Source organism: Miscanthus floridulus, chromosome 11 (genome assembly GCF_019320115.1).
Source record: "Miscanthus floridulus cultivar M001 chromosome 11, ASM1932011v1, whole genome shotgun sequence".
Classification (NCBI taxonomy): Eukaryota; Viridiplantae; Streptophyta; class Magnoliopsida; order Poales; family Poaceae; genus Miscanthus; species Miscanthus floridulus.
This window is the reverse complement of record NC_089590.1, coordinates 84,912,309-84,924,862: the sequence shown is the minus strand read 5'-3', so window position 1 is coordinate 84,924,862 and position 12,554 is coordinate 84,912,309. Positions and strand designations below refer to the sequence as shown.

The 12,554-nt window shown below is 46.2% G+C and overlaps 2 protein-coding genes across 4 annotated transcripts; one reads left to right on the top strand and one right to left on the bottom strand.

Moving 5' to 3' along the window:
• Window positions 1-6,925: 6,925 nt before the first annotated feature.
• Window positions 6,926-9,246, top strand: LOC136493695 (B3 domain-containing protein Os06g0194400-like). Of its 3 annotated transcripts, none has more exons than XR_010768415.1 (6): window positions 6,930-7,232; window positions 7,336-7,446; window positions 7,519-7,683; window positions 7,791-7,997; window positions 8,320-8,410; window positions 9,021-9,246. XR_010768415.1 is itself a non-coding variant. In XM_066489813.1 (6 exons), exons 1-5 carry the CDS (start codon window positions 7,092-7,094, stop codon window positions 8,370-8,372), a joined length of 669 nt encoding a protein of 222 aa, XP_066345910.1. In that variant the 5' UTR covers window positions 6,935-7,091; the 3' UTR covers window positions 8,373-8,410; window positions 9,021-9,246. The 3 variants fall into 3 exon arrangements, 2 of the variants coding, with proteins under 2 accessions (XP_066345909.1, XP_066345910.1); XM_066489813.1 differs by having other exon boundaries at window positions 6,935-7,232; window positions 8,328-8,410; XM_066489812.1 differs by having other exon boundaries at window positions 6,926-7,232; window positions 7,336-7,683; window positions 8,328-8,410.
• Window positions 9,247-10,387: 1,141 nt separating this feature from the next.
• LOC136490609 (uncharacterized) lies at window positions 10,388-12,237 on the bottom strand. Its single transcript, XM_066486818.1, has 2 exons — window positions 11,574-12,237; window positions 10,388-11,452 (listed from the first exon to the last, which is right to left on the bottom strand). The coding sequence occupies exons 1-2, from the start codon at window positions 12,141-12,143 to the stop codon at window positions 11,447-11,449; spliced, it is 576 nt and encodes a 191-aa protein (XP_066342915.1). The 5' UTR covers window positions 12,144-12,237; the 3' UTR covers window positions 10,388-11,446.
• Between the last annotated feature and the right edge of the window lie 317 nt (window positions 12,238-12,554).

Here is a 12,554-nt window from a genome sequence, read left to right as displayed (position 1 = left end):
TCCGAATCGCGTCGTCCCTCATTTTCTCCCCTTTCCCGTCGGTCGCTAGGGTTCCCCGCACAAGCGCCGCTCGTCGCCGTCTCTCCACGTGTTTCCTGGCGGTGGTCTGCGCCGCGTCGCCGGGCCCTGTCGGTGGCCACCGGATCCGTCCGCGCCTACCTCTCTACGTCGTCCTCCTCGCCGGGCCTGCGGTGACAGTGACGCCCGCCTCCTTCCCCGACCCCGCCTCCATCGATGGCGCCTTCGCCCAACAAGGTAACCCCCGAATCCCACGCCGCCGTCCCCTCACCCGGCCGCTTCTGAGCATCAGCTCGTCGTCTTGTAGGTTGACCCCCGCGCGGCTAGGGTTTCCCTACACTCTCACCGGGCCTCGGTGACAGTGCTCTCCGCCTCTCTCCCCGACCCCGCCTCCATTGATGGTGACTCTCTCCAGCATGGTAAGCCCCCGGAACCCGACACCACCGCAGTCTCACCCCGGCCAGATCTGACATACAACATGTATTCATGTCTTTTCCTGTATGAGTAGGATAGAAATCCCCAAATCTTGTGAGATTGAATGTACGTGTATTTGAGGAAGTTTCTTATATGTGTTAGATAAGCTTGTATCAAGCTAAAAAAATTTACAGATTTGCAAATAACTGAAAGGAATTCTGGCTGTGTAATGAATTTGCACTGTTATTTTTTTTCTTTCTATTTTACAGATCTGCTCTACCTACAGATCCGCTCTACCCTGTTTGTTGTATTCTTAAACTATAGAACCAACTACTAAATGGCTATAGGAAATCATGCAGTAAACTACTGAACCCTGTTTGAATTGTGGCTACCATCAGGGTGGATGATTAATTGAGAAATAGTGTTGGTAGGCTGCCACATCCATTTCAGCTGAAACTTTAAGCATAGTGGTGCATAAAAATCCATTTGTGCTTGCATGTAAGAGATGTATACATGTTGTCACATCCTTATGGTTTTAATCAGGATTTGCAAATCCTGATAATATTCAATCTCACAAGATTTGTCCATTACCTGTCCATTTGTTGGATCTAGGGGTTTCACATTAATACATGCATGCACTCCTGATAATATCACATGTTTGTATGCCTACAAATGCGTGTTCACAGTATGCAATATGAGATGTTATGTGTTATTGCAGTTATTCATGTTATTGCAGTTATTCATTTTGACCCTTCTTGCACTAATAGCCGGGGGCTATTGGTTTCTCTATCATATGCATGCATTATAGTTTTGTCAACACTGCTTAATTGAACATCTTACAAGTATGCTCTATGATTGCACTGCAGACGTTTCATCCGCTGCTGACCAACGTTGCCCAAACTGGCAGCGTCGTCGACTTTGTCTTGCTCTCCTCCTGCTGGCAAGCATCACAACCTCCGCTCAACACGCCACAAACAGTTCAAAAAGGCAAGTTCTCTTTTCTCACCCACTCTCATCTTTGCATACTGGAACTACCCTCCGTATGACATAAGATATGCATCCATGTACATAATCCCTTTGAATGTTGATCCTTGCATCAAATGAGCTAGGAATGTGCTACCTGGGATGACAGAACCTGCTCTCTGCTTCTTGACCTAATCATCAAGCAGAAAGACCTCTATCACTAGAACACCACTTCGCCAACCTCACTAGGGTGGACCAATGTCGTTCGTGGCTTCAATGAAGTCACGAGGCTCGGGTACACCAAGAAAAATGCCAGAACAAGTACAATGAGCTGAAACGTTTGTGTTTCAATTGGTGCGACGGACAGATCCATCCTGGGCTAGGCCATGACTCGCTTACTGGAGAAGTTACAGCTGACCCGGAGTGGTACGGCGCCAGCCCTGGGGTACTAACTACACGCATTTCCTTGACTTTTTTTAGCAGTTAGGTTCCCACTAACTCAGTACTAACTTTGCCATCATTGGAATACGTGCAAGAAAGTAGCCAACCCGTTCATGACAAGTTTAGACGCCCCAATGGTGTGAGCAACTGATCACGATTTTGAGACGCACCCCATGTGACAGGGGCGAGTTGGTATCGACAGGGGGCCATCAACCTAACAAGACACCCATTAGTGGAAGCCCTCGCACTCCTTCGGCCTTGTCGGACGAGCCGGTCCTACCGCGTAGTGTTTCTCAGCCCTCGAATAGAGTCCACAGGGAATATTCTGTTAACAGTCCTCGTAGTAAGAAGAGTAGCAAGACTCATTCCATAGAAGACTGCCTTGAAGACCTAGGCCACATTATCAGGGAGGCTAGGTCCTAGAAGGCCCATCAAGGCACAGATGCTGAGGAGTTGGCCCAAGTCCATGAGATTCTATTGCAAGATGGTTACAGCGAGACTGATGTAGTATTCACGCAAGCCCTTAACCTTTGCAACAATAGACTTCGTCGTCGGGCTTTTCTTAATATGAAAACTAAAGAGGATCGGCTGAACTGAATAATTGTGACGTGGGGCTTCGTGTGCTCCACAAAGTCCTAGTGGTCAGCACTATTGTTCATACTATGGTTTTTTCTACTGTTTTCCACCATGTGCATGTTGAGTTGATTCTATTCGTTATTTCGTTATGTTCATTTTGTTTGCTTTAACAAAGACCGCTGTGGAGAACTAAGTGCATGTCGTTGTCTCGTGTTTTGAATAAAATATTTGTGTCATGCTGTGAGCGTTGTAAGACCTTATACATGGATCACTTTTCTCTTGTTCATTCCTTACATACATTTGTCTAAGGTGGTCGTGCCACCTACCTAGTTTCAGGTAACTTGACATGTTCACTTATTAGCAAATATTTTGTTCCCAATATATGCATCAGCATCTTATTGATTTGTGCCCATTTGTAGGTAGCATAATGAGCAGCACTGACGAGTCGTCGTACAGCGACACTTCTAGTGATGGATCGAACACTGTGATCTTGGCGAAGGCGGCAGTCGTCCTTCTGAGGTTGAAAGGTATTATGTTGCAGCAAATGCCTGAGGTAAATCCTCCTTGTCCCATTCCTAAACTATCTGGAGCCCAATGGATGCAGCTTACTCTTGCCGACCAAACCAAATGTATAGACAATTTGCGCATGACGTGTGATGCCTTCATGCATTTGCATGACACCCTGCTGTCTTTTGGCCTACCATCAACAGATAAGTGTACCTCGGTAGAAGCTTTAGGCATGTACATCTAGACCTGTGCCCGTCAATCTGCAAGTAGAGAATGCAAAGATAGGTTTGAAAGATCTTTAGATACAGTTAGCAGAAAGATAACAGCAGTTACAGAGGTCATGTATAGGTGGGCAAATATTGTCCTAGTGCCCGTAGATAGGAACTACGCACGCGTAAGCCACAAAACTTGCTGCATATGCACCATGGTTTGATAGATGCATAGGTGCTATAGATGGCACGCACATAAAGGTTGAGGTTAACCATGAAGCAAAGGCTGATTTCTTTAATAGAAAAGGCGAAACAACAATTAATGTTTGTGCCATCGTGGATATGGATGGCCGTTTCACATACGTGGGGGCCGAAAAGGCGGGGGCATGTCATGACATGGCGGTGTTGAAAGACTGTCAGGACGACGGTTTGTTCCCACATCCCCCAGTAGGTTTGTGATGCTTTGATTGTGTGTTGTTTGTCCTTATTAGTGATCTGTGACATGACTAATTGGTGATCTGTTATCTTATCTTGTAGGCTGGTACTACCTGGTGAACGTGGGTTACATGGACATGCTAGGTTACATGACCCCCTTCAGAAACACAAGGCATCATATCAACGATTTTAGGGGCGTAGAGTTGCATCAGTTACAGAGGGAGGAAAAATTCAACTACATTCATGCGAAGTTGCGAAATGTCATTGAAAGGAGGTTTGGGGGCTTGAAAGAATGTTGGCATATTCTGAACAGGGTGTCGTACTGCAAGAGGATGAAGCAGGCTATGATAATCATTTCATGCTTTGTTTTAGAAAATTATTTGTGGATGCTTAAGTACAGAGCTCATCCACCTTCGTATGAGCTGTCGGAGTGGGTTGAGCTAAATAAGGGAACCCCAACCTCTGGAGTTAGAGAGTTAATATCTATGGTTGTGTGGAGTAGTATCTGATTTAGGAAAGTTGAGGTAATGCGGCTACTTCCTATATATATGCCTGTTGTTTACAATACTGAATTGTGGTAGTTAATTACTCCTCAAACATTAGCACCTCAAAATTAAAATTAGATAAATGTTAGTATACTAATTTTTTCTTTGCATAGTTGATTACACCTCAATCATGTGAACCTATTATTGCTGGTAGAATTGCAATGGTAGATCAGGAGTGGTATGTGTTTTTGAGATATGTGAATGGGTAGCACCATGCTGAAAAAATACCAGTCATGCAGGTTCATCTACACATCTCGTGGCCTGGGGATCTTTCTGTGCCTGCTGACTTGCTCTGGGCATATTGCTGCTGAATCTGGATGCTGCTTATCAAGAGGCTAAGGAAAAATCAACCAGTTGTCCTGTGTTCCTGTTGTTTTCTGTAAGTTTGATCCTTATCCTCTATTAAAGAGCCTTTTCCCCTTCTGTGAACCTGTGTGTAAGGTTGGATGTTGATGTTACTTGTCTTCCTCGATTTTCTAGGTTAATACCAGCGGACAGTTTCTTGGTCTGGCTGAGATGGTGGGTCGGGTTGATTTTAACAAGATAGTTGAATACTGGCAGCAGGATAAGTGGACTGGTTGCTTCCCTGTCAAGTGACACATTGTGAAGGACATTCCTAATAGCTCGTTGAAGCACATCATTCTTGAGTATAACGAAAACAAACCAGTTACAAACAGCAGAGATACGCAGGAGCTGAGTTAAGTTCCTTTTAGTTTTTCTCTTGTTTTGTCAGTTTTCTCCACTGATTGTTGATGGTAACACATTGTAGCAGAAATTCTTGATATGCATGAATCAGGAAGCCAATACTCTCTTAAGAGAAATGGAAAATTGCCCTTCAGATTTTTATGTCTAACTCTTTTAATGTTGCGGTAGCTAAGTTTTCCCATACTTTTTCATGGTATCTATAGGTTAAGCTTGACCAAGGCCTTCAAGTTTTAAAGATTTTCAAGGATCATGTCTGCAAGACATCCATCTTGGATGACTTTAGTTTTTATGATGACCGTGAAAAGATAATGCAAGAGAAGAAATCAAAGCGTCAACATCCAGTTGAGGTGTGTGAGTGAGTACCAATCTACTTCATGTAATGAGCCCTCTTCTATTGCAGTTGTATGAATGCTAGCACTTGCAGTTTCCCTTGTTAACATGAGAACTATGAAAATCTAGCTTATGTTCCCTAATATTTTCTTTGAACATGAACAAGTTCATAGCCTTGTTGCTGCGGGTTATATGCAGCAATGGAGATTCTGTAGAATTGGTTTGAGCATTTTTCCTATTATAAGCTCATGTGGATTGGCAATTAGGCACTATTCAGTCAGTTTCATGGTATCCATCAGTAGTGTTTACACTTTTATTTGGATGTTGAGAAACTATTTCAACTACCATTTTCACCCTGCGGGTCATGAATAGAAAGTTGGCAGCCACCCTGCTGAAAATCAAGCTACTGATGGGAAGGAGAGCCTACAGAAACCTGAGGCCATAGGGGAACAAAACGCTGTGGTGGAGAATAGTGTGGCATGGGGATTTCAAGGACTTTGTGAGATCAAATTTTGAGATATGTGAATGCGTAGGCCTCTCAGTTGTAGCTGCTTAGGTTACAAACTGCTGCCTCTCAGTTATGGATGGAACAAATGTTGTATATATGTTGTATGGATGGAACAAATTGACTATAAATTATTGGTTGAACCTGTTGTTGTTGGCTGGAAATTTGAAATCAGCATGAGCTAGAATTGACTGGTAGTTTGAATTTTAAATTTTAAAATCAGCATGAGCTGGAATTGGTTAGAAACCACCTGTTGTTCTTGGCGCCATTATATGAAATTTTGAAAACCAACTATTGGCTAGAGACTGGAATTGGCTGGCTGGGCTGGCTGGTCCAGCCCTAGCACTAGCCAGCCAATTCAGGCTTGCCGAATAGGCTAAAGATCTAGAAAGAGAGAGGGAGGAGTAAGAAAAGGTAATATTTTTTTATTCACTATGGACAGTCCATAAGTTTATGAGTATCTTTTACTATGGACTATTCTATAGACTAGTTTCATATTATTTCAGCTAGCTGATAGATATTATTTTAATCGCTATGGACGGCTTTTGAGCAACATTGTGGTTGCTCATAGGGCGTCCCCGATAACCTTTCTAAATCGCCAGTGGCTGTGGTGACTAAGAATTATTAAAAAAATAAAAAGGCAGATAGCGGGAAACGTGTCAGTGACTTGGAAAACTCTAGGAGATGTGCGAGCTGAGCGCTTGTGTCGGCTCTCTCTTCATGATTGAACAGGTATTTCTCCTAGCTAGCAAACCTGTCAGCTGTTGGGGACGCCCTTACGGACTCTTTGCTTGGGCAGTCCGGTCTCGTGCTTGGTTGCAGACGCGGAGACGCCACGGCGAGCAAAGGCCAGCAGGTTGCGAATCTCTCATTCGTGTCGTACTCTCGTTGCATCACGAAGACAGTGGCTGTGTTCGGCTTACTATTGCTTTTTTTTTTCCAGTTAAAACAGTACTTTTCTCTCACAATATTTTAGCTTTAGCTTTTTTTTTCAAGTTAATTTCAGCCTAACGAACGGAGCCAGTACGGCCGCTCGTGTGCCGGTGCACTGTGCCCATGCGAGGTTGGTTGGGGCGTTGGGTAGGAGCTGGGACAATGGGAATTGCCGACTGCGCAGCTGCTGTGATTTGCAAAATAGGAGTAGGACGCTGGGCGGTCGGCGCGCCTTGTGCTGAGCGGCCGGACGTCCACGTCAGTTTGGGCCGGGCCCGGGCGTGTGCCGTGCGGGGCCGACGCGATCACAAGACAAAGGATAGTTTGGATTCGAGAAAGTAGGGATGGGCCAACTGCATCCTAACAAATTTTCAATTTCGGAGCCCTAGTGCCGTCCGTGTGCACCTGGATCGGGTCCACAAACCACTCTCTGCACCGCCGCCTCGTCTGCTCTCCTCCCCCAAGCTGCTCAAAGAAATCCAAGTGGGGAACAGACTAGGGAGAAGGGAGATGACGGAGGCGGTGGCGGTGGCGTACGAGGAGCAGCGGCAGAGGCATATAGAGGCGAACAAGCGGAAGCTGGAGGAGCTGCAGGTCCACCACCTCTCCGCCGCCGTCAGAGAGGCCGCCGCCGCTGCCAAACCCTCGTCGGTCTGTCCCGGTTTCTTGACTGATAGCTGTTTCTTGTGTCGCTCTATGCCTTCTTTTCTGTCATTCTCTGGGTATACTTTATCCAAATCGGCTTTTTCTGCAGGCCAAGAAGGGAAAGGCGCGGGTGCCGCGGGACGGTGCCGCCGCCGGCGCGGAGCCGCTACGGCGGTCCGGCCGACTCGCCGACCTCCCCGAGAAGCCCGTGTACCACCATGTCAGTGTGAACTTGTGTCGCTCGAGGCCTTCTTTTCTCTGGGTTTTCTTTATCCAATCGGCATTTCTGCAGGTCAGGGTCAGGAAGCTCAAGTATAATGCGCGGTTGCCGCTGGACGCTGCCGAGAGGAGCTACGCCATCTCTAAGGCTGAGGAGCTTGTGCAAGATCTGGGCTCCAGCTTCCCCATCTTCATCCAGCCCATGATACAGTCCCATGTCACCAGAGGCTTCTGGCTGGTAAACTAGAGGAAGCTTCAGTTCGGCACGTCCTGCTGTTTTCGATTATTAATTCATTCATCCCCCATCGACGTAAATTCTTGTTTGGTTGGCGTGTGAAATCGCAGGGCCTCCCGACGTATTTCTGCCGGAAGCACCTGCCGAAGAGTGATGAGACGATCACCCTGGTGGATGAGGAGGATGACGAGTCAGACACGCTCTACCTCGCAAAGAAGGCTGGCCTCAGCGCTGGATGGACAGGGTTTGCCATCGAGCACAAGCTGCATGATGGAGATTGCCTGGTCTTCCAACTGATTGAGCAGACAAAGTTCAAGGTGATTGAGATCTATTTTGCATAGCAAGAACATGTCTGAATTGTCAGTTGAACTTGCATGGTGGCTGAGTGTTGCAGGGAACTGAATAACAATAACCCAAATTTACAGAATCAAAGATTCTTTCGAAAGAAATAAAAATCTGTCGTGTTTCAAACTTGACCTTTGTACAAATTTACTTCAATTGTTTCCAGTTATCAGATTCAGATGTTATCATGGCCTCTTATCTATCATGTTGTTCCAGTACCATCTGTTTTTCTTAAGGACTAACTAGGAGAAATCTATGATTGTAATAATGCTGACCAAGCAATTTCTCTTGTGCAAGTGGTGCAGGTCTACATAATTCGAGCAACTTCGTGCTTTGAAAGTGAGCACTGATGAAACTAGTAGCTTCTAATATGGTGATTGGAGCACAGGTAAAATTTGACCTTCGTTGTTTGAAATGGTTGAATCAGAGTTTCATACTTCTGTTTTTTTTTGGGGTAAATTCTCCCATTTCCACATTGTATTTGAACTTTCAGCTTTTGATCAACAAACTTCAATGTTTATAATCTCACTTCCATTAATTTTGAAAATACAAGGACCTATGCTGCTTTAGTGAGTTTTTTTTTTTTTTGCACAAGAGAAATTTCATTGGTACTTGAACTCTGTGCTCCACCTTTCTCTTGTAGGTTTGTAGTAGTAGTTTACACAATTTCATTTCTGTACTTTTTTTTTGGTAAAATATTACTTTTTCTGTAAGTTTAGCAAGATAATTGTTTGTTTAGTATATGTCAGAAGGCATATTGCCTTAGCTGTTGTTGGAAGCGCAGATAGCTTGGCACATTGTCTTCTTATTCTTAATTTGACATGTCCACAGTTTGAACCAAAGAGATGTTTGTTTCTAAAACTTACTGTACTTCCATTGCAAGTGACTCTCCTTGTTTGACTTCTTACTGTTTTGTAGAAATTAGTGAACGTTACACAATTTTCAGGATAATGAATGCCTATCCTGATGTTAACATGTTTCCTTGTTCCTTGACTCAGTTATGGAGGCGGGAGCGTTGGACAAGCTCGCATCTGGAAATTGCTGGGTGTCTTGAACCTTTTGGGTGGCAGAAAGTTAGCTGATGTATAAATGTTTACCTAACCTAGTATCTACCAGCTGCTAATTTGTGTACTTGTTGGGCTTACCAATTGCACGGTTGAACCTGCACTATGTAAGGGGATGTTGATGGCTTTATGGTGCTAATATACAGACACTATGTATCTACCAGCTTGCTATTTCTCGTTGTCAGGAACTTTGTCTGTGGGTGGAGGATTGCAGAGATCGTAGGGGAAATATGTGAGGGTGAGAGACTGGCTGCCGCCAATGCAGGGCCGTGCCGGCAAAATCTGAGGCCTTGTTCCAAACCCTAAAATAGGCCCTACCGGCTTAGAAAAATGGAACGATAATAACATGTACATCATTGCGATAAACCAAGAATCGTACATATTCAACCCTTGGTTGCATAATCTTTTTTTGAACAGTATCGTTGTCTTAGTGTTATTTGAAATAAAATCATTAATGATATCAACAATTCTAGTTCATTGTGATAAACCAACAATTCTTTCGCAGGAATCATATCTGAATTTTACAGAAATCAGTTTAATTTACAGGGAAATTATAGTAATGAAAAAGAAATTCTGCATTCCAAAAAACAGAGAGAAGACTTGACTTTGGACGTTATTGTCTTATTGATCGTCTAGTCAGAAGTGTCAAGCAGGACGCTGTCAGCCTGTCACGTCTCATATGTACTGGCATAGTGGCATGGACAAGCAGGCGACGGCGACAACGTGAAGTGCAGTCCTTTTTGGCTTCTGGAGGTCCCAATATATATACTCCGATGGAGTGTGTACTCCGAGCGGCAGCCGCGAACTAGCGCAAACCTTACCGTAGGAATGTCGGATGAACGATTTAATTAACGTCATCTCCTCGTCTCTTTCTGCCCGTCTCATCGATCGATGCAAGGCGCGATGCCGCGACACCTAACAAATCGAACTAGTGTTAGAGCTGGTCGATCTTCCCTGAATCTAATAAAATCTGTCCAAGTATATAACACGGGAGAGGGTTTCTTCTTCGACGAAGGCTAAGACAGACGACAGGCACGTTGAGGGCGGCAGCGCAGTCTCTCTCTTCTGGACTCTTGCTCGGGCAGTCCGGTCTCTCGAGCTTGGTTGCTGACGCCGCGGCGAGCAACGATTTTCAGTGCCTGCGGCTGGATCCGCTCGTTGCTCCTTCCAAACACCTTCCTACGACGACAATGCAGGAAGAGCCACGATTTTCAGTTTATAGTAGTACCGATCTTTCGAAAAAGTTTACGTACTTCCTAGCACATCAATGCGAATTTGTCCATGACGTGGGTGGTGTTTAACTAAATGCATCTTGAATTCTTCATTGATGTGACGTGTGCTATGAATTAATCCTTCTGGCTTGAGAGCGACGGCTAGCTAGATTCGTTTTCTTTCGGCAATGATCTTCCTCCTAGTTTGTTTAGAGGTTCAGGGGTGTGGAGTCGCCAGCGCCCAGCAACGATGAGTCTTCCTCGCCCATTTCTAACTCTGGTCTGGACCCCTACTTTTCGTTAATGTCTCGTTTGTTTATGGATTGACATTGAGCGAAACAGCTGTAAAAGGGCATATGTATGGTCTTGGCTCCTTCCAAACACATTCCTACGACGAGAATTCAACAACACGATAAGAACCATCATTTCAATATATGTAATGTATTCGTAGCTATAGGAATGTACAACCTGCTCGGAAGTGCTTGCTGTAGCAGCTACGGATGAAGAAGACCAGCAACAACGGCTTCAACTGCTGCTGGAGTAGCACAAGCGTATCTTCAGAAAACACTAGTTTTGTCGGTCAAGTACTAACAATCTGAAAGCCCGTCCGTCAGTGCCTACTGCCTAAGCAGGAAAAGAACTTTCTGCCTCATGGGACGGAGAAAGTCCACATGAGCATTTGTCAGCGCAGGGTTCAACACTCCACAGCGGCTATTAGTTTAGGAGTGCCTAAATATTTGCTCAGTACTTACTCGCTGGTTTCTTTAGGATCAGAAGAAGATACACACACTGACACACACACACAAAAAAAAATACGTCTTTCGGAACATGAACTTCATTTCTTCGGCCAATCGGTTGTGTTGTGATGTCAAGTTTGGACAGTTCCAAGGACTCCGAAAACTCAAATACTACTGCATACAGAACTCAAAGCCTATATCAATGATGTACAAAGATCTCATTTCGACAAAGAAAAAAAAACTGTACAGAGGGGGTGAAATACTGAACAAAGGATGCACAAAAGTAGTAGTAATCTAGTAGTTGTGGCAAAGAAGAGCTACAGCTACTATACTACTATCTTGGCTCTCTTTATTTATGATATGATACAATCGCCATCTGCTAGAGCTTTTCTTCCTCTCCCCGCCGCCGTGGTCAGAGCTGAGGCAAAACAAAGTCACAGAGAGACGTTTAGTAGGAGCAGGAGCACCTAGTCTCTGATAAAACGGCTGACCTTTAGAGATTCAAGATAAGTAAGAGCAAAGCCATGGATATTCCAAACCTTTGATTCAACAACGACGCGTGCAGGAGCCATGGCGTTGACCTCCACGCTGTCAGGGTCTTCCTCCTCTGCCACCGCCGCCACTGCCGACGACCGCGGTGGCGGGGCAGCCCTTCCTCTGACCATGGGCGGGCAGACTGCCCAAACTCCTACCAAGAACAACAGGAAGAGGAGGAAATCTCTGACCGTGTCCGGCCACGCCGCCACCGCCTCCGCGGCGGCCTCGTTCCGTGCGGCGACGTAGCCGGCCATGTAGAGCGTGTAGAGCACGATGCCGGCGAAGCCGAGCCACCGCAGCGAAAATCCCGCGGGCGCACGCGCCGACGCGCCGAGTGCCGCCGTCCCCCGGGCAGCCTCCGTGGCCCGGCGCTGGCGCGCGAGGTCGGCCACGGCGCCGTGCGCCGGGGAGAGCAGCACCGCGGCGCAGCCGAGCAGCAGGATGGCGTGCAGGGGCAGCACGACATGCGCGCGCGCTTCGACCGCGGGGAAGCCCATGGCCATGAGCGCGGACGCCGCGGCGAGCGCCACGACCGCACCCGCCCGGCGTATGGCCGCCTCGCTCTGGGACATTGCGATGCAGTAGCAGAGGCGGAGCAGGAGGGGCAGCGTGGAGGCAGAGCAAGTCGAGTGAGCGGCGACCAAAGAGCCGACGAACTCCCCTTGTCCTTCCCCTTCGACCCTCGTACGTCGAGGAGGAGACCAGGACCACGTACTATTTGAAGACTTTGAGGTGACAAATAGTCCATGACAGCTCCTCGTCTTGCCGGATATGAACTGATGGACAACAGGATGCGGACAACACAGACTACTAGGCGCCCCGTGCGTGTCTCTGGACATCAGCGCGTCGCCTCCACGCGATCTGCGCCATGTTCGTCGTTTGAACCGTGGCTATAGCTAAAAGTACCGTTGATTCGTTAACTAACAAAGTACGGTTTATAAACTAAACAGGTCCAAACGAAAGTATCGTTGGCTGAAAATACT

Excerpts from the sequence above, each read along its gene's own strand:
- LOC136493695 (XM_066489812.1), top strand. The coding sequence starts at position 7,092 with ATGACGGAGGCGGTGGCGGTGGCGTACGAGGAGCAGCGGCAGAGGCAT. Across the intron at positions 7,233-7,335 it reads CCGCTGCCAAACCCTCGTCG|GCCAAGAAGGGAAAGGCGCG; the intron begins GTCTGTCCCGGT and ends CTTTTTCTGCAG. Across the intron at positions 7,998-8,327 it reads TTGAGCAGACAAAGTTCAAG|GTCTACATAATTCGAGCAAC; the intron begins GTGATTGAGATC and ends CAAGTGGTGCAG.
- LOC136490609 (XM_066486818.1), bottom strand. The coding sequence starts at position 12,143 with ATGTCCCAGAGCGAGGCGGCCATACGCCGGGCGGGTGCGGTCGTGGCG.